The sequence below is a fragment of the Cervus canadensis genome, chromosome 32, assembly GCF_019320065.1.
Source record: "Cervus canadensis isolate Bull #8, Minnesota chromosome 32, ASM1932006v1, whole genome shotgun sequence".
NCBI lineage: Eukaryota > Metazoa > Chordata > Mammalia > Artiodactyla > Cervidae > Cervus > Cervus canadensis.
In genome coordinates, this window is record NC_057417.1 from 39,649,418 (window position 1) to 39,668,252 (window position 18,835).

Consider the following 18,835-nt stretch of genomic DNA (forward strand, 5'->3'; position numbering starts at 1 on the left):
ACCTGGGGTGTCTCCTGGTGTTTGGACCAGACCAGGCTCTTGGGACCCTGCCTCTGAAGTCAGCAGGTCAGACGCAGGGCGGCAGGATGTTTTCCTGTAGGTCTCAAAGTGGGTAGTCCAGCCCCTGGGCCCTGATCTGCCCCTGCCCATGAGGGGCTTTCTGCCTGCCGGGAGGGTGACTCCCTGTCACGGGGCCTGTAGGGGACGGGCCATGGCCTTTGGGTCCTGACTGTTCTTAAGCTCTCCTGGGACTCTTCTCAGGGTGCTCCTAGATGCCCTTGGTCTCTCTCAGGACTGCACGGCCCCACGTAGGGCGACACATGGCAACTGAGTCTCAAGTCAGTCCAAGTAAACACTCAGCCTGTCTAGTGTCCACGACTCATGTGATTAGGACTCCCCTTTGCTGGCACCCACTGTTAGCCAGTTGAGGAGAAGCCTGGACCAGGGGTTGGGTGCCTGGGTGGGGGTGGGGGTCCCCTAAATGGAAGAGTTCTGTCCTACATCAGCTACCCCCCACCACCACCAGAGCAAGCCCAGGCAACACCACCCCCCAGGTACCTTTGTGCTGCGAATGCCCCTCTCCAGCATGCCTGTAGGAAGGAGCAGGGGAAGAGGCTCCGCTGGGAAGGGTGTAGAACCCCATGGTGCCTGGGCTGGATGCGGAGCCCCTGCAGCTCTGCCTGGACACGGTCACTCCCAGGGGGCGGCCTGCTCTGGGGAAGGGGCTGGCCAGCCCTGCCCCCTCCTGCAGGGCAGCTTTGATCCCAGGGCCTGGAGGGAGGAGGGGCTCCGGTTACAGCAGTCCCCCCTCCCCTCTCTGGCCAGAGCCGCCCTTCTCCGCCCCTTGGTGACCCTCGTCGCCAGTGTCTCTGCTCCTGAGCGCCAGCCCCTCCCCGGCCTTCCTCCCGTCTCCCCGCCCCCTGCCCTGAGCTGACCAGAGGGGCCAGGCGGGGGAGGGGCCGGTGCCACATGCACGGACTCTGCTCTACCCCGTCCGAGGCCAGCGTCTGCTGTGGGCTCCGACCTGGGCACAGGGGAGCCCAGGGCAGACAACAGGGGCACCGATCGCAGGTCTGGGAGGGTGGATGCCTGCAGGGCGTGGGGCTCAGCAGGGTCTGAGGAGGGGCTAGTGGCCACACCCCCCACCCTGTGGGCCCGCGGTCCTCATGCCGGCCCTGAGGCCGCTCCTGCCGCTGTTGCTCCTGGCTGGGCTGACTCTGGGGGCCAGCCTGCCGCCGGGGCCTGGGGGCCACCCGGGGCTGTGCCCCAACCAGCTCAGCCCCAACCTGTGGGTGGACGCGCAGAGCACCTGTGAGCGAGAGTGCGTCGGAGATCAGGTGAGCACCGGCAGTCCCCACCAGCCCGGCTGTTGGGGAGGCCAGCTCCTGGGGGGCCCAGGGTGTCTGGTCGGTCGGCGCCGGAGGAGCCCAGACCTCACCCCTGCCCCAGGCCTTGCCTGCACTGCAGAGGACCCAGCCACCCTTGACCCTGGAGGTCATTTTTCTCTTGGGGCTCCCCACTCTTCACACTGAGCTCCAGGTGAAGGGCCCTGGGGACAGACACGCCCAGATGCTGCCTTCACGTGTCTGAAGATTGAATGGGCTTCCCTGGTGACTCAGCTGGTAAAGAGTCTGCCTGCAATGTGGGAGGCCTGGGTTCGATTCCCTGTGTTGGGAGGATCCCCTGGAGAAGGGAATGGCTACCCACTGCATTATCAAGGCCTGGAGAAATTCATGGACGGTATAGTCCATGGGGTCACAAAGAATCGGACACGACTGAGTGACTTTCATTTCTCAGTCCTCAGACCTGCCCACCTCCGCCCTGAAACTATCTGTTCTTGGGCCCAGCAAGGCAGAGGCCAGGGCCCTGTTTGAATGTGCTGTCCCTGCAGCCTGACTCCACAGCACTGCAGTGGCCTGAAGAACATTGTACGTCCTCCCCAGGCCTTCGTGTCCTCATCTGTACGATGGGAGTAACAACCACCTGCTTTGGGGGCCAAGGGTCTGGGGGCTCAGTGAGGTTCAGCAAGGTGACCTGTGAGGGGCTGCTGACAGTTGCGGCTCACCCCCAGATGGAGAGCAAACCTGCTCGGCTCCGGAGGACACTGACGAAAGGAGGGGCAGCAGGCCTCCCCTGCCCAAGCTGGGCATGTTGGGGCTGGGCGGGAGGGAGCATTCAGGTGCCCGCTGAGCTGTGCCCCCCGCCCCCCAGGACTGTGCGGCCACCGAGAAGTGCTGTACCAACGTGTGTGGGCTGCAGAGCTGCGTGGCTGCCCGCTTCCCTGACGGCGGCCCGGCCGCACCCAGGCTGGCGGCCTCGTGTGAGGGCTTCGTGTGTGCACAGCAGGGCTCCGACTGCGACATCTGGGACGGGCAGCCGGTGTGCCGCTGCCGGGACCGCTGCGAGAAGGAGCCCAGCTTCACCTGCGCCTCGGATGGCCTCACCTACTACAACCGCTGCTACATGGACGCCGAGGCCTGCCTGCGCGGCCTGCGCCTGCACGTCGTGCCCTGCAAGCACGTCCTCAGCTGGCCACCCAGCAGCCCCAGGCCCCCCGAGACCACCGCCCACCCCACACCCGGGGATGCCCCAGTGCCGCCCGCCCTCTACAACAGCCCCTCCCCGCAGGCAGTATATGTGGGGGGCACAGCCAGCCTCCACTGCGACGTCAGCGGCCGCCCGCCCCCCGCCGTGACCTGGGAGAAGCAGAGTGACCAGCGGGAGAACCTGATCATGCGGCCAGACCAGATGTACGGAAACGTGGTGGTCACCAGCATTGGGCAGCTGGTGCTTTACAACGCCCGGCCCGAGGACGCCGGCCTCTACACGTGCACGGCGCGCAACGCCGCTGGCCTGCTGCGTGCCGACTTCCCGCTGTCCGTGGTCCAGCGGGATCCAGCCAGGGCTGGGGCCCACGAGGCTGCCACCGCCCCGGCCCAGTGCCTGCCCAGCACGCAGGCCTGTGTCGGCCCCCCGTCTGGCCGGGTCCTCTGGCACTTTGACCCGCAGCGGCGCGGCTGCATGACCTTCCCCGTGGGCAGCTGTGCTGGGGGTGCCCAGGGCTTTGAGACCTATGAGGCGTGCCAGCAGGCGTGCGCCCGTGACCCCGGGGACGCCTGCGCGCTGCCGGCCGTGCAGGGCCCCTGCCAGGGCTGGGAGCCACGCTGGGCCTACAGCCCGCTGCTGCAGCACTGCCACCCCTTCGAGTACAGCGGCTGCGAGGGCAACGGCAACAACTTTGAGAGCCGCGAGAGCTGCGAGCACGCCTGCCCGGTGCCGCGCACGCCGCCCTGCCGGGCCTGCCGGCTCCGCAGCAAGCTGGCGCTCAGCCTGTGCCGCAGCGACTTCGCCATCGTGGGGCGCCTCACCGAGGTGCTGGAGGAGCCTGAGGCGGGCGGCGGCGGCATCGCACGCGTGGCGCTGGACGAGGTGCTCAAGGACGACAAGATGGGCCTCCGGCTCCTGGGCACCAAGTACCTGGAGGTGACGCTGGTCGGTGTGGACCGAGCCTGCCCCTGCCCCAACGTGACGGCCGGCGACGGCCCACTGGTCATCATGGGCGAGGTGCGTGACGGCGTGGCCATGCTGGACGCGGGCAGCTATGTGCGCACCGCCAGTGAGAAGCGCGTCAAGAAGATCACTGAGCTGCTAGAAAGGAAGGCCTGCGAGCTGCTCAACCGCTTCCAGGACTAGCCTGCCCACCAACCCACGGCCCCAGCTCCCCACCAACCTGCTAGGCCCCGCCCTCCCCACACCCTCGCCCTCTGCCTGGATAATAAAAGTCCTGGACCTCATGGCCTGTGGGTGCTGGGGGCCCGGCCCCGACATGCGCACGTGGCTCTGCTCTGAGATCGGGAGGGAGCACCAGTGAGCAGCCTGGGAGGTGGGTGCCACCTCCCCCCAGCAAGAGGACCAGGCAGTCCGCTCAGTCCTGCCTCAGCATTCCTGGGGCTTTTCTCCCTCGTCCCCTCACTGGTCGACGGGAGCAGCAGAGTCCAGGATGCCCGGGAGTCCTGACCCACAGGCCAGACCCCTCCTGTGCCCAGTATGGAAACCTCAGAGACAGAGACTGCCCACAGGCACCCTGCACGGGTGCTCCCAGGAGATGACATGGGAGATACCAGCAGTGGGGCAGCAGGAAAGACTTTATTCTCAGGTTCTCAGCAGCCCTGTGACCACTGGTCAAGAATCCCCAGTCTGGGCAGGGTCACACCCCGCAGTCTGGCCCAGGGTGGCAGAGGCTTTGACCAGGAACACAGGCATCGTGGAAGAAGGAGTTACTGTTTCCGGAAAATTAGGCACTTGTTGTTGGCTGGCATGTCCACCTAGGGGAGATACTTGGGCTAGAGAAGCTGCTCCTGGTCCCCAGGGAGGCTGCCCGCGACCATAGTCCTCGCCACCTACCATCCTCTCCAGGAGCAGGCCGCTGGCCTGGCCCAGGTCCTTGAGAAGGGAGGTGTCCCGTAGCCCCCATTCGGGGTTTCTGCATGAGGAGAGGAAGCGGGGTCGTGGCCTGGGGGTCATTCGACCCACCTGCCCCCCAGCCAAGCCCCCTACCCACCCAGCTCTGACCTGCATCTGAGAGTCAGGTCAAAGTCCACGTTACTCTGGGGAGAAATCTTCCCGTTGACAGCATAGGCCTGTGGAGATTGGTGACACGGTTCTGCCCACTGTCCACAGGCTCAGCCGTCCCCAGCCAGGCACGGTGCACACTCACAGGATGGCACCCACAGAATGGAAAGGACACACCCCTCGATGCCCCCAGACAGGGGACAGTGGAGGACAGTGCTGAGCAAGGGCAAGTGACAGGGGAGTGTTGGAGAGCAGAGGGCTTGGGTGTGCTTCAGTGCGGACAGGAAGCTGGAGGGAAAGGCAACTGAAAATACCAAGAGAAGGCAGTCCAGAAAGGCCCAGATGGCCAAGGTTGCCTGCCTGGGGAGGCCCATCTCAGGCAGAAGCACTCACCCCATAGGCGATGAGCACAGCCTTGGGTTTGAGCAGGTGTCCTGCTGCTCTGAACAGGCCCTGCGGAGGGGGGAGGCAGGACAGCAATGAGGAGCTTTCCCGGGACCTTCCCAGGCCTGAGTCCCCATCGCTGATACAGGGCAGATCCGGCATTCCGCTCCCTCCCCACGTGGCGCAGGTGGGTGGCCCCTGGGTGGCTCACCCACGCTCCCACAGACCTCAGTGCAACTCAGGGGGCTGATGTGGCTCAAGTTGATGCAGAGCAGCAGGTCCAGCGACTGCGGCAAGATCCCGCCCCACTGTTTCCAATCCCAGGTCACGTCCAGGTACATCGGGGCCTTCACGTTGGGCAGCCCGTGGGCCTGAGTGGTGGCCAAGATGCTGCGGGAGGACAGCCCGTGGTGGGGGTGGCCTGTGCAGCCTTTTCTGAGCCCCTGCAATCCTGCTTGGGGGAGGCTTAGAGGAACCACAATAGCGGGGGTGTCCCAGGGCAGAAGGACGGGGCCCACTTTCATCCGCAGGGTCCCACCTTCCCGCCGCACCTGTCCAGGCAGCGCTGGTCCACGTCGGACGGCTGCCATTCTGCATGGGGGAAGGCTCGCGCAAAGTGGGCTATATGCTGGCCCGAGCCCGAGGCCACTTCCAGCACGCGGACGCCGCGCTGGGCCGAGTCCACGTACTGCCGCAACACCTGCAGGATGGGCTCCTTGTTCCGCTCTGCGGCCTCCGCAATCAGCATCTTTCCAGCCTCCCGCGGAGAGCGCCTTCGCGAGTTTGGCACAGCCGGGAGCGTCGGGGGCGGTAGTCAGGCACCGCGGCCCCTTCAGCAGTGGTAGTCCGACGCCGCGGCGCCAGTCGCGAGTGGTATTCCAGAGCCGCGGGGCCCGTCGGGAGTGGTAGTCAGGCACCGCGAGGGGGCGGGGGCTGTGGCCTGGCCGCGTTGCAATTGGCCTTCCCTCTCCACGGACTACAATTCCCAGGAGGCCACGCGCCGCGCCTTAAAGGCACCGCAGTCCCGAGAGGCCCACCGCGAGCCGCGGCCTCGGGACGGGAACCGGGGGCAAGCTTGGGTCGTTAGTTTACAGGCGTCCATTGGCTCAGCACCCGGTGCCCGTGGCTGTCCTAGCACTTTTTCATAGTGCTTGTTACCCCGAAATTGTCTCATTCGTGTCTCACTGGAATGGATTCCTTCCCCTTGTCTGGCTTTCTTTTCTTTTAATTAAATCCCTCGGGAGTTTGGGGGGCTGAGAGGGAAAAAAAACTTGAATCGCAACCTGCGCCGCCCGGGAATCGAACCCGGGTCGCAAGAATGGGAATCTTGCATGATACCACTACACCAGCGGCGCGGCTGACTGCGACTGTGTCCGCGAGACTTAGGAGATTGTGACGCAAGCGCCGCCGCTCAGCCCCAGACGAAGTCGTCAGAGCGCAGGCGTCGCTGCGGCGCGAGCAGCAGGGCTGAGAGCACTGGACTTGAGGGGCGGGGGGCGTGAAAGCCGGGGTCCCGCCGAGTCCCTCAGGCACCCAGCACTCCAGGGGAAGGAGCGGCGATGAGGGACGCGGTTTCTGGCCGACTGGATTCGAACTGGCGCCGTGGAAACCATAGCAACCGCGGCATTCCGGAAGTTGTGGGTACCGGGCCATGGGAGGGCCTTCGCGGTTGGACTAGGTTCCTGTCTGAGCGGAGCCGCGGGTGGGCGGGGCAGCGGGGCGGAGCTCCCTGCGGTGGGTGGTGGCACAGGGCGGAGCTCCCTGCGGTAGGCGGGGCACGGCCCCAGAAGGGGCGGGCCGCCTGCGGAGGCGAACCTGTACTGCTCAGGGGTCTCTGTGGCCTTGAGATAAGCAGCGCAAACCCGGGGTTCACGGGTGTTGAGGGGTCGGTGACCTCTGAGTCTCGTCGGGGGCCGGTTTGTGTGTTCGATCGCTCTTCCCTGGTTGTCTCGGGACCCGTGTCTCGGAAAGGGCCCTCTTAGCAGGCGTGAGGCAGCGCTCAACTCTCAGGTCTAGCTGATCTCCTTTGCTTGGCGATTTTTCTTGCGCGAAACGCTCCCTGCCCCCCGCCCCCCCCCCGACACACCCAGGGTCGCTCTGACAAGAAGCTCTACGAATGGCGCTGACCGGGCTTTAGTATGGGGTTGCTCTCTTGGGGGCATGCAGAGTGGGACCAGAGACTACGGTATGAATGCGGTCAGAAGGGAAGGACAGCCTTGCCTCTTAGGGCTAAGAGGTGGTGTAGGGTTGGCCAGTGTGAACACAAGGCCCCTGGAAAAGCTTTCACTCAGTGGGCCGGCCTCCAGACAGCCCCTTAGCATTCAGCGGTACCACACTTTTCTTAGCCGACTTTCTCATTCATAAGCTTTCATTACCTGACTCACTTCTGCCTTAAGTTCTGGTTTGCTGGGGCTTCCCAGGTGGTGCCAGTGGTAAAGAATCAGCACTGTCAATGCAAGAGATGCAAGACACATGGGGTCAATCCCTGAGTCGGGATAGATCCCCTGGAGTAGGAAATGGCAACCAACTCCAGGATTCTTACCTGGAAAATTCCATGGACAGTGCAGGAGGCGACACAACTGAGCAACATACGCATGCCTGGTTTTCTGGGTATTTTCTGCGTCTCCAAGTGGACAAGAGGTGTCCCTCAATGTGAATCTCTGCCCCCTACCTGTGATGGTCAGTGGCCAGCTGGGGCCTCTCCACCCAGGCCCCTCAGCTTCCTTGCCCACTCAAGAGGCACAAAGCTTCCTGGCATTCCTGGGCTATCCTGTGATGTTATCATACAATAAAAAATACAGGGCCTTCTTTGGTAGTCCAGTGGCTAAGACTCCTCACTCCCAATGGGAAAGAAAGTGTTAGTCGCTCAGTCAACTTTTTGTGACCCCATGGACTGTAGCCTGGCCAGGCTCCTCTGTCCATGGGATTCTCCAGGCAAGAATACTGGTGTGGGTTGCCATGCTCTTCTCCAGGGGATCTTCCTAACCCAGGGACTGAACCCCGTCTCCTGCACTCAGGAGGCACATTCTTTACCTCTGAGCCATCATCCCTGGTCAATGAACTAGGTCTCACATGCCACAACTAAAAAGCGTGCATACTGCAATGAAAATCAAAGATCCCCTGTGTGGCAACAAACACCCAGACACAGAGCAGTCAAAGAAACTTAAAAAAAAAAAAGAAAGAAATGGATATTTGGTCTTCATCCTGATTTCTGAATAGAACTCTTAAAACCCTGGGATTTCCTGAAGGAAAGGGTGAGAGGAGCATCTGTTATGCATAACAAGCCCCTTTCAATGTCACCTGGGTTCACACCGGACAGGTGACAAGTCAGGAGGAGTGGGGGGGGGGGCGGTTGCCAGGGGAAACTTCAGTCCCGCTCCTGACCTCTGACCTCCTGGGATGGGGGCTGGAGACACAGCTAATCTCCAATGGTCCAGGATTAACCAGTCCTGCCCATGTGATGGACCTCCACTCAAACCCCAAACGGAGGGGGTCAGGGAGCTTCCAGTCAGTGAACGTGGAGGGCTGAGAGGGTGGCTCCTGGGGAGAGTGTGGCGCTCCGCACCACTTCCCACACCTTCCCCGGGCATCTGTTCCCAAGTCGTGTCCTTTGTGGTAAACCAATAAGGTAAGCAAAATGCTCCCCTGAGTTCTGTGAGTCATTCTGGCAAGTTACAGGACCCTGATTTACAGCTAGCTGGTTAGTCACAAATCCACCTGTAATGCAGGAGCTGCTGGAGACACTGGTTTGATCCCTGGGTCAGGAAGATCCCCTGGAAAAGGGGATGGCAACCCACTCCAGTATTCTTGCCTGTTGTGTTGTGGGACTGAGCCCTGAGCCTATGGATCTGTGTGAGCACTGGGTGGCTGGAGTTAGAATCCACTTAGATTGTAGGATACCCAGTTGGGGTCCAAAGAGAACTAGAGGATTGCTTAGTAAGAAAAGCCCAAACTCTTTGTCAGAGGTGTGTCCTGTAGGAGGGAGGGAGCCTTCATGTTGTATGTGCTGCCCACATGCCCAGCAACGTCTTCCATTTAACAGTCCTTGACCTCAAGTTGCTCTCTGCCTGCCTTTCATCCCTCTGGGCTGGATTCTGTGTGAACTGACACCTGCCCTCCCTCCACCCTCATCAGGCTCAGAGCCTGGGGCAGAGGCAGAAGCAGTGGACAGAGCAGAGCAATGGGCTTCACTGCAGTATGAGCACGCATGCGTGTGTGAATGCTTGCATGGGAGCACCTGGGAGCTGTGTGAACATGTGTGGGCACACACTTTCCATAAAGTCCCCGATGTATGTCAGACTCTGAAGCCCCCCAAGAGATGCTCAACATCGGACCCCTGGAAGCGTCCCATGCCTGGGCCTGCACTAGTGCTCCCTCCTGAGGTTGTGTCCTGAGGGTTACTGTTGGAGCCAGAAGGGCCCTCTCGGCTACTCCTGCCGCCTCATGATGTCCAGAGCCAACAGCGGCGTCCAGCGTCCTTCCTGGGGTCCATGCCCAGGCGCCCACCACCTGCTGAGCTCCCTCCCAAGCCCTGCAGTGTGTACCCCGGGTGCTCACCCACTACTGATTCTCTCAGTATATTGATTTTCCAGAGCTACAGTGACAAATTACTCCAAAGTGTGGTGGCTCCAAACAACAGTTTCCTTTCTCACAGTTCTGCAGGCCAGAAGTCCAGAATAAAGATGTCGGCTCCCCGTCGGCCCTACCGGAAGCTCTTTCATCAGCACAGCTTCCTGCTCCTCTGAGGCTCCAGGCACTCCCGGGCTTGTGGCCGCCTCTCTGCCATCTCTCCTCTGGGTCTCTCTGTGTCCTAATATCCCTCTCCTTTTTATCTTTATTTAAAATTTTTTTTTTCTTTTTTAAGTTATAAAAGTATGATAACACATTTACAGGATACTTGGAAAATATAAAGTTCCACTATATATGACAATTATTTTCTTAAGTAAAGTAAGATTTTTAGTTGGAGTTTCAACATCAAACTCTTAGAAATTAGTAGAATTTAAAAAATTAATAGGATGAATAGACACGTAGAAGGCTAGAGTAGACCTGACAAGCACTATGAACCAATTTGACATTAGGATTTATACAGGATTTATAGGATTAGGATTTATACATTTTTCACACAATGGGAGGATACGACTCTCTCCTTTCCCAAGGACAGGCTTCACTAGATTTTAGGGCCCTCTCTCATCTGGGATGACCTTATCTCAAATCCCTTGCTTTAATTATATCTGCAAAGACCATTAAAAGAAGGTCATTTTCTGAGGTTCCAGGTGGTGTTTCTTTGAGGGGCCACTGTTCAACTCACTGTACTTGGGTGTGGGAATGGGCAAGCCCTGGGAATTCCCTGGCAGTCCAGTGGTTAGGATTCGGTGCTCTCACTCCCGGGACCGGGGCTCAATCTCCGATTAAGAAACTAAGATCCTACAAGCTGCAGCCAAACAAACAAAAAGGGGTGGGCAGTCCCTCGACACTTGGTGGCAGGTACGGGAGCACCTGCCAGAGCTTTTCCTGGGGCCACTGCCCACGCTTTGTTGGCAGAAGCCCATCCTCCAGTCTGGGTTGGTGAGGGCATGAACTTTAGATCTGCAAAGTGACTGAGGATGGCTGAAAACTTAAACTTTCTCCTCTAATACGAAATTTCAGTATCATATTTAGAGCCTTTTAGAAGAGAAAGTCTAGAGCAGGAACCGGCAACCCACTGTAATATGCTTGCCTGGAGAATTTCATGGACAGAGGGGCCTGGCAGGCTATAGTCCATGGGGTCACAAAGAGTTGGACACGACTGAGCAACTAACACACGCAGAAGAGAAGTGCTTCCCCAGTAGCTCAGCGGTAGAGAATCTGCCTGCCAATGCAGGAGACGTGGGTTTTATCTCTGGGTTGGGAAGAACCCCTGGAGGAGGGCATGGCATCCCACTCTAGTATTCTTGCCTGGAGAATCCCAGAGACAGAGGAGCCTGGTGGGCTAAAGTCCATGGGGTTGCAAAGAATCAGACACAACTGAGTGACTAAACAACAGCAAAGAAGAGAAAAACCCTAATGTCTTCATTAGGGTTAACTGTAGTCAGTAAGGTAAAGGTACCTCCTTGTTATGACGCCCATGTTCTCTGTGTGGCTCCAGACGTTTCTGGGCTTGTGGCCGGGTGCTGGGTGAGGCTCCTGCCTCCCATTCAGCTGCCTGTGACTGACTCTGGGCTGGGTTCCCAGCCTCTCTGACAATAGGGAATGTTTGCCGGCTGCAAGACGCTGTCTCTGGGGGCTTAGCAGGTTGCTCACTGTCATGGACAGGGTAGTCCAGGCAAGGCCAGACTGGCCAGGCTTCCTACCCCAACTGGAGAACCAACCTGAGCTCTTGGTCGCAGACCGACTAGACCCCGACCTCTCCCAGCTCAGGCTGGGCCCTCCCCGTGCCTCCTGGCTCTGTCCCCAAGTCAGGGTGGGTCAGGTGCTCAGGCTGAGTTCTGGCAGCAGGGAGTCTGGGAAGGCCCCTGGGTGGCGGTGGGGGTGAGGAGATAGGCCCTGCCCTCCAGCACACAGGTGTCAGGGCTGTGCTGCCTGCCCCCTGCAACCTGGCCTTCTTCCCCCTGGCTGCCTGCTCCCCCAGCTCAGTGTCTTTGGGGGCCCTCTGGGTTCCTTCACCCCCCTGCCCCCAGCCTGTCCTGCACCCCCTCCCCTCTCGCTTGGCAGGACCATTCCTCTTCTGTGGCTTTCTCCTGGAGTCTTTCCAAGGGCTCTGGACCCAACCTTTGACCTCAGACAAGGGCCAGGGGCAGGGCTGGGACATTAGGGTATAGCAGCCTTGCCCACCATCAAGGCCAAGCCTGCCTGCCCATCAGCAGGGTCCTCTCCACGCTGGCCTGAGGGGGTGTCCATGAGAGGAGGAGCGCTTAGCTCCGTGTCAGCCCCGGGGCCTGGCTCCTCCTGCCCAGAGCATTTGCCTTCTGGAAGAGACCCTCCCCACCCCTAGGCCCCTCACCCTTCAAAGTCTCCCCAGCGTGGGTTGGCATTGTGCTCGAGGCCACTGAACAGGCCAGGGCCGCCAGCACAGATGACGCAGGACCATGCTGGCCTTGACACAGCTGGGGGGAGGGGCGGGAGATGGGCCCCAAGGATGGAAAGGGGGCCGAGCGTGGCTGAGCGTGGGGGCTGTGCTCATGCCCTGGGCATGCTCTCCCCTCTCAGCTCAAAGGCCTTGTGGGAGGGGGGCAGGTCCACCTCACCCCCGGGAAGGAGCCGTGTGGCTGGAGCCCGGGCAGGCTAGGGCCCAGCGCCCAGACCCCTCCCCTGAAGGCAGGTCTGGTTCCTCTTGAGGCACTGCAGTATGTCTTGAGTCGGGACCCCAGTGCCTGGGGGGTGGAGGAGTAAGTGCTCTTTCTCCCGCGCGGGATGACAGGCAAGCTGGACTCCTTCACTTGCCTTCTGCACCCTCCAGCACCCAGGGTGCTCCACCCTGGGAGCCTCCCTCCCGCCTCCCTGGGGTCTGCAGACGCACACGTGGCAGACGGTACCCTGCTCCTGTCCCGTGTGGGGTGAAATGGAGATCCCCAGGGTGCCATGTCTCTGCCCAAACCCGGGGGCCGACCCGCTGTTCTCATCTTTGACCCCCCTCAGTCGCGTGTGAGTGAACAGCAGTGGCCCAGGCCGGCCCAGGCACCGTGGCGGAGGGTCTCCGACGTGCGGTGCGTGGGGACACCCTTGCTTCCAGGGAACACACAGATCTTTCCCAGCGCCTGTCAACGCTTCGGCTCCTGGGACACCACCGCCGACCCCACGAGGGCCTGAGCCAGAGCCTCGCCACATCTGGGTGCCCGTGCCCCCCTCCCCGCCCCCCGAGCCTCCTCCAGTGGCGAACGGCGGCCCAGGCCCTGCGAAACTTGCTTAAACTCCGCCCTCAGACCTCTCCGGGAGGTCCCGCCAGTTTCCCCAAGGCTCGAGCACCACCCCTGCCGCGAGCCTCGGCGCGGGCCCTTTAAGGTCCGGGGGTGTGCGGCGGGCCCGCCCCCTCCCCGCGGCGCCGGCCGCCTGTTAAAGGGGCCGCGCCCTCGGCGCCAGCCGAGTGCCAGCCGGGCGGAGGGCGCGAGATCTGGCCGCGGGCCGGCGGGCGGGGAGGGCGCGGAGGGCGCGGGCGCGCTGCGGCCCCTCCGCACCATGTACACCATCACCAAGGGACCCAGCAAGCTGGTCGCGCAGCGGCGCACAGGTGCGCGGCGGGGGCGGGCAAGGCAGGGAGGGGGCGGGCGGGGGTCCGCACATGCTGCCCGCCCCCGGCGCGGCGCCGGCGGCTGACGCGCGCTCCCGGTGCCCGCAGGTCCGACGCAGCAGCAGGTGGAGAGCAGGCTCGGCGAGCTCCTGAAATGCCGGCATTCCGCGCCGATCCCGCAGCACCCGCGGGCACAGCCGCCGGGCCCCTGGCCCCTGTCGAGGTGAGACGCGCGGCCCTCCCCTCCCCCGCCGGCCGCCGCGGGGCCGCGAGGGTGACCTTGGGGAAAGGTTAGCGGAGCCCGGGCCACATGCTCCCGGCGGGCGCGGAGGGGGCGGAGCCCGGCGACCCGGCCCGCCTGCGGCTCGCAACCGCGACTCCGCGCTTCCGCCTCACCTGGCACCTGGCTGGGTCGGAGGGGATTGGGCTGGGGGTGCGTGACACACCTCCGAGCCCTGGGGCCTCATGCACCCAGCGTCGGGAGGAAGCCGACCGGCTTCTGGATTTTAGGGGCTCCAGGCGGCTGAGTCAGGTGCCCGGGCCGACCTTGGGCGGCGAAGGCCAAGCTTTGAAAGGAGCTGCCGCGGACTCGCCCCGGAGGGCGGGAGCGGCCGCCGCCGGAGGCTGCCAGCCCCGAGCTGGCCGAGCAGCGGGGGAGAGGTGCACGTGGTTCCCTCCGGCCCTGCCAGGCCGCTGCTCTCCTCCGCCTTCTCCCCGAGCCCCCACCGGCGCTTTTCTGCCTTTCCTGACCAGCAGTTTTGCTGGGAGCCTCAGTTGAACCACTGTGGCCCCCAAGTCACTGTGCCCAGGAGGTCAGAGCCTCCACCTCCGGGACTGAACCTGTAACTTTTTGGCTTGGGTCCTGTCTCTGGTCTTACTTATTCTCTGCAGGCTCAGGGCCCAGGGCTTGGTCTAGGCCACACAGGCCTGAGGCTCCTGTGGGCTGTGGGTGGGTGGGTGGGGGCAGCACTGACAAGCCTTGGGATTTCTTCTCTAGTTGAGGACAGATGACCTCCGGGTTGGTAAGAGCTGGGGGCTGTGTTGCTGCGCGCCCTCGACCTGCCCTCCCCCTCAGTACCGGCCTGAGATGCCACAGGTAGGGGCAGCCTGTGAGACCCGCGTAGGCTGAGGCCCTTTCCGGCGGCCTCCTGCTGGGAGCACGCTGACACTCTGAGGCTGGTCCTGTGAGGACCACAAGCACCTCCTGGGGAGATGGGTGCCTTCGGGGGCGTGTCCCGGGGCACACTGTGCTGTGACCCTGCCTTGTGACGTCAGTCTGGTCCTCAGCCGCCCTGCCCCCCCAGGGAGGGAAATGAGGCACAGGTGTGTTGGCTTCAGGCCCAGTCACCCAGGCAGGAAGCCCCCACTGTCTTACCTGGAGAAGCTTGTGCTTTCTCCATGCACCTTTGCCAGGGAGTGGGGGAGGAAGCGTGCGGTGTGTGCAGGGTCCTGGGAGAGATGGAAGAGACAAGGGGCTGCAGCCAGCCAGGTCCCGGTCGGTCGGGGGTGCTGGTGCTCAGCCCCCGCCTCCGCAATCCCGTCTGGCAGGGGGGCAGCAGGAACGCAGATTGTGCTGGTCGTGCCGTCCCCCCTTCCCTCTGAAGTCACTCCTTCCCTGAGCCAGTCCCCTCCCAGCCTCAGGGGCGAGCCCCTACTGGGAGGCCAGAGCACCTACGGGTCTCCCACACAGGGACCCCCAGCCTTGCTTCTGAAACTTCTGGGGGGGGGGAGCCCACCAAAATCACTCCACCCAGACTTCCGGTCCACCCGTCCTCAGCCAGGCTTGCCGGGGAAGGAGGAGTCTGAGCCACTGGGGGTGCTCTGTGCCTGGCGCACCGCGGGTGCCCCAAGCGTCGGCCCCTGACTGGGCTTGGGTCTAGGCTGCCCATGGTGGTGAACAGGCTGTGTGAGTCTGGGCCTCTTGATCAGCTCTCTCCCTCTGAGCCAGAGAGAGTAAGACCTGCTTTCGGGGAGAAGAGCAAATGGAACCCTGTGACCAGCTGATGGTGCAGGGGATGCAGGCTGATGGGGGAGGCGACTTGGGAGCTGCACTGCCTCATGGGCTTAGGGCTCAGACACGTATACGGTTCTGATGCTGCTGTCCACTCACCACGTGTGACCCTGGACAGGTCACTTCTCTCTTGAGTCTGGGCTGAAAATAGGTGTGTGGCCTACATTGGAGGATAGTGAAGGGGATGAAGAGGAGGCCCTAGTTGGCAGGGCCTGAGCAGGGAGTCCAGAGCCGCTGCTGCCGTGGGCAGGGCCTGCCAGTGGACCGTGACCCTGGGCGCTGGCACGAGGGTGGAGGTGGGGGTGGCACCAGACTCGACCATAGGCGCACAGGGGAGCAGTGCCCTTTCCTCCAGAGGGCCCACGGAGCCACCTTATGTAACTGCCAGCAGGGGGCGGGCAGGTGCCAGCCTGAGCCCCTTCTCAGCCCCAGCCAGGCCACCCTCTGGTGGTTGAGTCACTAAGTCATGTCTGACTTTTGTGGCCCCATGGACTGGGCTCTCCAGGCAAGGATACTGGAGTGGGTTGCCATTTCCTTCTCCAGGGGATCCTCCTCCAGGGATTGAATCTGGGTCTCCTGCATTGCAGGTGGATTCTTTACCACTGAGCCACCAGGGAAACCACTCTCTTAAGTACTTGGCAGTTCGTAGCCTTTGACTGCAATTCTTTTTTTCCTTCTTGGATGCTCAGTCTCCAACTTTCCTGGTGTTTGTGGCCTTGCAGGGGTAAGGTTAGCAGGCAGGCGAGGGGCTGTCCCACTTGAGGACAGACATCCACGCCCTCTGGTTGGTATCGCTCAAGCCTGGGAGCAGCCCTGCCCCTCCACGTTCTCTGTGGCCACCCGACCTGCCAGCCTGGAGCTGGTGGGACTGGTGCCCCTCAGGATGCTCCTCTTTATTTTAGTGCCCCTCTCAGCTGAGGAGGAACCCCGCGCGGCGGTGGGGCACCTGAGCCCAGGATGGCGAGCAGGCCGGCGGGACCGCGAGTGCCTGGCGGAGTGGCACGTGCAGCCCAGGACTCCCGGCTCCCACCTCCTGCTGTAGGTGTGGGCCCCGCTCTCTCCACGGCCCTGTCCCGGGCTTCATGTGTGCAGGGCTGGGCCAGCTGCCTCCGGCCAGGGCAGACCATCCATGCCCTGGGCCCGGCTGGCCGGGGTGGGCCCAGTGGCCACTTGGACATTGAATGCCCACCAGGCCAGGCTCCAGCACCCAGGGCCATCTCCGCACTCAGCATTCCTGCCCTGTGGGCAAGAGCACGGTCCTTGCCTGGAAGCTGCAGGGGTGGACCAAGGCCACGGTCGCCCTCCCCACTCAAGATGGCCCACTCAGCACTTGGCACTGTCTAGCCAGACCAGGAGCTGTCTCTGGGGCCGGGGCAGCTGCGAAGGGCAAAGTCCACCTGCTCTCGTTCGGGTCCTTCCTTCCATCCTGGGGGCATTTGAGATGAAGAGGCTTCTGTGGGGGAGAAAGTGACCAAGAACTGTACCTGGGGGCGGGGTGGGGGCGGGGTGGGGGCGGGGTAGGGCCGGAAAACCTGTTCACTCAGGTCAGAACCTGGGCTGCTGGAGGCCTGGCCCGTCAGTGGGGAGGTGGGAGGCAGGTGGCAGTGGAGGTTCCTGAGAGACCCATGGGGGGCCGTCTGTGTGCCTTGAGCATGGGGCTCTGCGGGGATCTGGGGACACAGAGCCTGTCTGCAGCCTTAGACCTGCCTCAGGGCCAGGGGCTGCAGGTCTGAGCTGAGCTGTTGGGTGTAGGTCTGCAGGAGAAAGGCCTCGGCCACTGGCTGCAGCCCACAGCTGCCCTGCGGTTCAGGACGTGCCCTGACTGGGCCTGGCCTGTGGGGCAGGGTGGCCTGCGGCTGCTCCAGGAACTCTGCCAGGTAGCACCTGGCCTGGGAATGTGGCTGAGTGTCTCCTCGCCTTCCCACAGTCCAGGGCCGAGGCTCGTGTTCAATCGGGTGAATGGCCGCCGGCCGCCTGCCACGTCCCCATCCTTCGAGGGAACCCAGGAGCCCTACACACTGGCCCACGAGGAGAACGTCCGATTTGTGTCAGAAGGTAATGCTGAGGCCCGAGGGAGTGGCCCAGGCCACTGGTCCCCTTCCCACTGTAACCTGAACTTGAAGTTGCTGGAGGGCTGGGACGTACCTGGGCTCTGGGCCCGTCTATCCTGTGACCGTCCAGCAGGCTGCCCGTTCCCGTTCCCAGCTCTGGGCAGGGGTCCAGGCTAGCCACTGGTGTGGGAGGGTGCCAGGGGCCTGGCTCAGTCTGACCGTCCTCTCCCCACAGCCTGGCAGCAAGTGGAGCAGCAGCTGGGTGGTGGCCCGGCCGGTGAGAGCGGGCCAAGGCCTGTGCAGTATGTGGAGAGGACCCCCAACCCCCGGCTGCAGAGTGAGCCCTCCCCCACCCGCAAGGAGCAACCCCCCCTCTACCCCTGACCTGGCTCAGCCAGGTTCTAGCCCCAAGGGGGTGGGGCGAGGAATGGAACCTGATCCACTCTTCCCAGTGTCTGCTATAGCTGGGATCTGGGTGAGGGGCTTGTGGCCAGCTGGAGGTGGGATGCACACTGGTCTGCCAGGAAGGTGTGTCACTGCCCAGCCTTCTGTTTCTCCACAGACTTCGTGCCCATCGACCTGGACGAGTGGTGGGCACAGCAGTTCCTGGCCAGGATCACCAACTGCTCCTAGTCACAGCTTTGGAAGGAAGGCTGTCTTGTGCAGGGCCTGGCCCTGCCCCACGCTGGACCCTCTGCCAGGAGAGGACCACGGCGCCCTGTCTACCTGCTGAGGCAGGCCGTGCTTCACTCTGGGCCTGGCCAGGCGCCGGCCACACCTGAAGTGCCAGCATTTGGACTTTTGCCCCTGCTGACCCCTTGGCCCAGCTGTTCCAGGCTGCCGGGGGCCAGGGGTTGAAACTGTCTGACCTCAGTCCTGCTCACTGTGCCCGGGGACCAGCCCGTGGGGCTGGCAGAGAGGAGCTCCAGGCTAATAAAGTTGAGAAACTGCCTTTTGGAGAGGCCCTGACTCGGTGGGCTATGGGGAGTGGGTGGGGGAGAGAGAGGTGCTCATGTCCGGGACCCAGGCCCGGCACGACTTGCTCTGTAGCCTCCTTTCCCCACAGCTGAAGCTCTGTCCAACTTTGGCACCTAGCCTCCTGCCCAGCTGCCTTCCTGTGTCTTGGGCCAGGTCATTTTGCATAGACGTCTGTAAATGCCAGCCAACCCCCCACTGACACCCATGCCCCCTTCCTCTCCCTGTAATCATTGTCGGGTGTCGAAACCTGCTCTCAAGATCCAGAGATGTTACTTAACTGACCCTGAGATGGGGTCTCAGCCACCCAGAATTGGGGTCAGGTTTCAGGATGCCTGCTGTCGTATCTGAACCCCCCAGGTCTGGCGGGGAGCCTTCGGGGTCCTGTGGGGCCGGCGGCTGACATAAGTGTCTCCAGAGGGCTAGGCAGCAGCAGGGGAGGGGAGGACCACCCCCGCCAAGTGCGGTCAGGATTTCTGGGCTGCATGTCACTCCCATCGCGAACACGTTACTCAGGGTCAGGAACCTCCCTGATCAGACCCCACGGCGGGGGTGCCGGGGGTGCTAGGGCATGCCCACGGGGTCCCGGCTTGGGGATGGCCGCAGAGGCCCGGGGGCGGAGGCTCCTGCCCCGTGGCA

General features: G+C 62.5%; 3 protein-coding genes and 1 non-coding gene across 8 annotated transcripts; 2 read left to right on the forward strand and 2 right to left on the reverse strand.

Moving 5' to 3' along the window:
* Nucleotides 1–36: 36 nt before the first annotated feature.
* Nucleotides 37–3,789, forward strand: WFIKKN1 (WAP, follistatin/kazal, immunoglobulin, kunitz and netrin domain containing 1). The gene is made up of 2 exons (XM_043455731.1): nt 37–1,337; nt 2,212–3,789. The coding sequence occupies exons 1-2, from the start codon at nt 1,167–1,169 to the stop codon at nt 3,691–3,693; spliced, it is 1,653 nt and encodes a 550-aa protein (XP_043311666.1). The 5' UTR covers nt 37–1,166; the 3' UTR covers nt 3,694–3,789.
* A 338-nt stretch (nt 3,790–4,127) lies between these two features.
* On the reverse strand, nt 4,128–5,863 carry METTL26 (methyltransferase like 26). Of its 5 annotated transcripts, none has more exons than XM_043456169.1 (6): nt 5,508–5,858; nt 5,184–5,421; nt 4,966–5,025; nt 4,573–4,640; nt 4,405–4,483; nt 4,128–4,325 (listed from the first exon to the last, which is right to left on the reverse strand). In XM_043456169.1, exons 1-6 carry the CDS (start codon nt 5,702–5,704, stop codon nt 4,278–4,280), a joined length of 690 nt encoding a protein of 229 aa, XP_043312104.1. In that variant the 5' UTR covers nt 5,705–5,858; the 3' UTR covers nt 4,128–4,277. The 5 variants fall into 5 exon arrangements, with proteins under 5 accessions (XP_043312104.1, XP_043312106.1, XP_043312102.1 ...); XM_043456171.1 differs by having other exon boundaries at nt 5,184–5,346; nt 5,508–5,853; XM_043456167.1 differs by lacking the exon at nt 4,573–4,640 and having other exon boundaries at nt 5,508–5,863.
* A 377-nt stretch (nt 5,864–6,240) lies between these two features.
* Nucleotides 6,241–6,311, reverse strand: TRNAG-CCC. Its single transcript has one exon. It is a non-coding gene; the product is annotated as a tRNA-Gly (tRNA).
* A 6,676-nt stretch (nt 6,312–12,987) lies between these two features.
* MCRIP2 (MAPK regulated corepressor interacting protein 2) lies at nt 12,988–18,172 on the forward strand. Its single transcript, XM_043456173.1, has 5 exons — nt 12,988–13,159; nt 13,268–13,382; nt 17,098–17,225; nt 17,457–17,558; nt 17,784–18,172. The coding sequence occupies exons 1-5, from the start codon at nt 13,108–13,110 to the stop codon at nt 17,852–17,854; spliced, it is 468 nt and encodes a 155-aa protein (XP_043312108.1). The 5' UTR covers nt 12,988–13,107; the 3' UTR covers nt 17,855–18,172.
* The last annotated feature ends 663 nt before the right edge of the window (nt 18,173–18,835 follow it).

Excerpts from the sequence above, each read along its gene's own strand:
- WFIKKN1 (XM_043455731.1), top strand. The coding sequence starts at position 1,167 with ATGCCGGCCCTGAGGCCGCTCCTGCCGCTGTTGCTCCTGGCTGGGCTG. Across the intron at positions 1,338-2,211 it reads GAGAGTGCGTCGGAGATCAG|GACTGTGCGGCCACCGAGAA; the intron begins GTGAGCACCGGC and ends CCCGCCCCCCAG.
- METTL26 (XM_043456167.1), bottom strand. The coding sequence starts at position 5,704 with ATGCTGATTGCGGAGGCCGCAGAGCGGAACAAGGAGCCCATCCTGCAG. Across the intron at positions 5,026-5,183 it reads GCCCCCTGAGTTGCACTGAG|GGCCTGTTCAGAGCAGCAGG; the intron begins GTCTGTGGGAGC and ends CCCCCTCCGCAG. Across the intron at positions 4,484-4,965 it reads CTGTGCTCATCGCCTATGGG|AAACCCCGAATGGGGGCTAC; the intron begins GTGAGTGCTTCT and ends CTCCTCATGCAG.
- MCRIP2 (XM_043456173.1), top strand. The coding sequence starts at position 13,108 with ATGTACACCATCACCAAGGGACCCAGCAAGCTGGTCGCGCAGCGGCGC. Across the intron at positions 13,383-17,097 it reads GGCCCCTGGCCCCTGTCGAG|TCCAGGGCCGAGGCTCGTGT; the intron begins GTGAGACGCGCG and ends GCCTTCCCACAG. Across the intron at positions 17,559-17,783 it reads CCCCAACCCCCGGCTGCAGA|ACTTCGTGCCCATCGACCTG; the intron begins GTGAGCCCTCCC and ends GTTTCTCCACAG.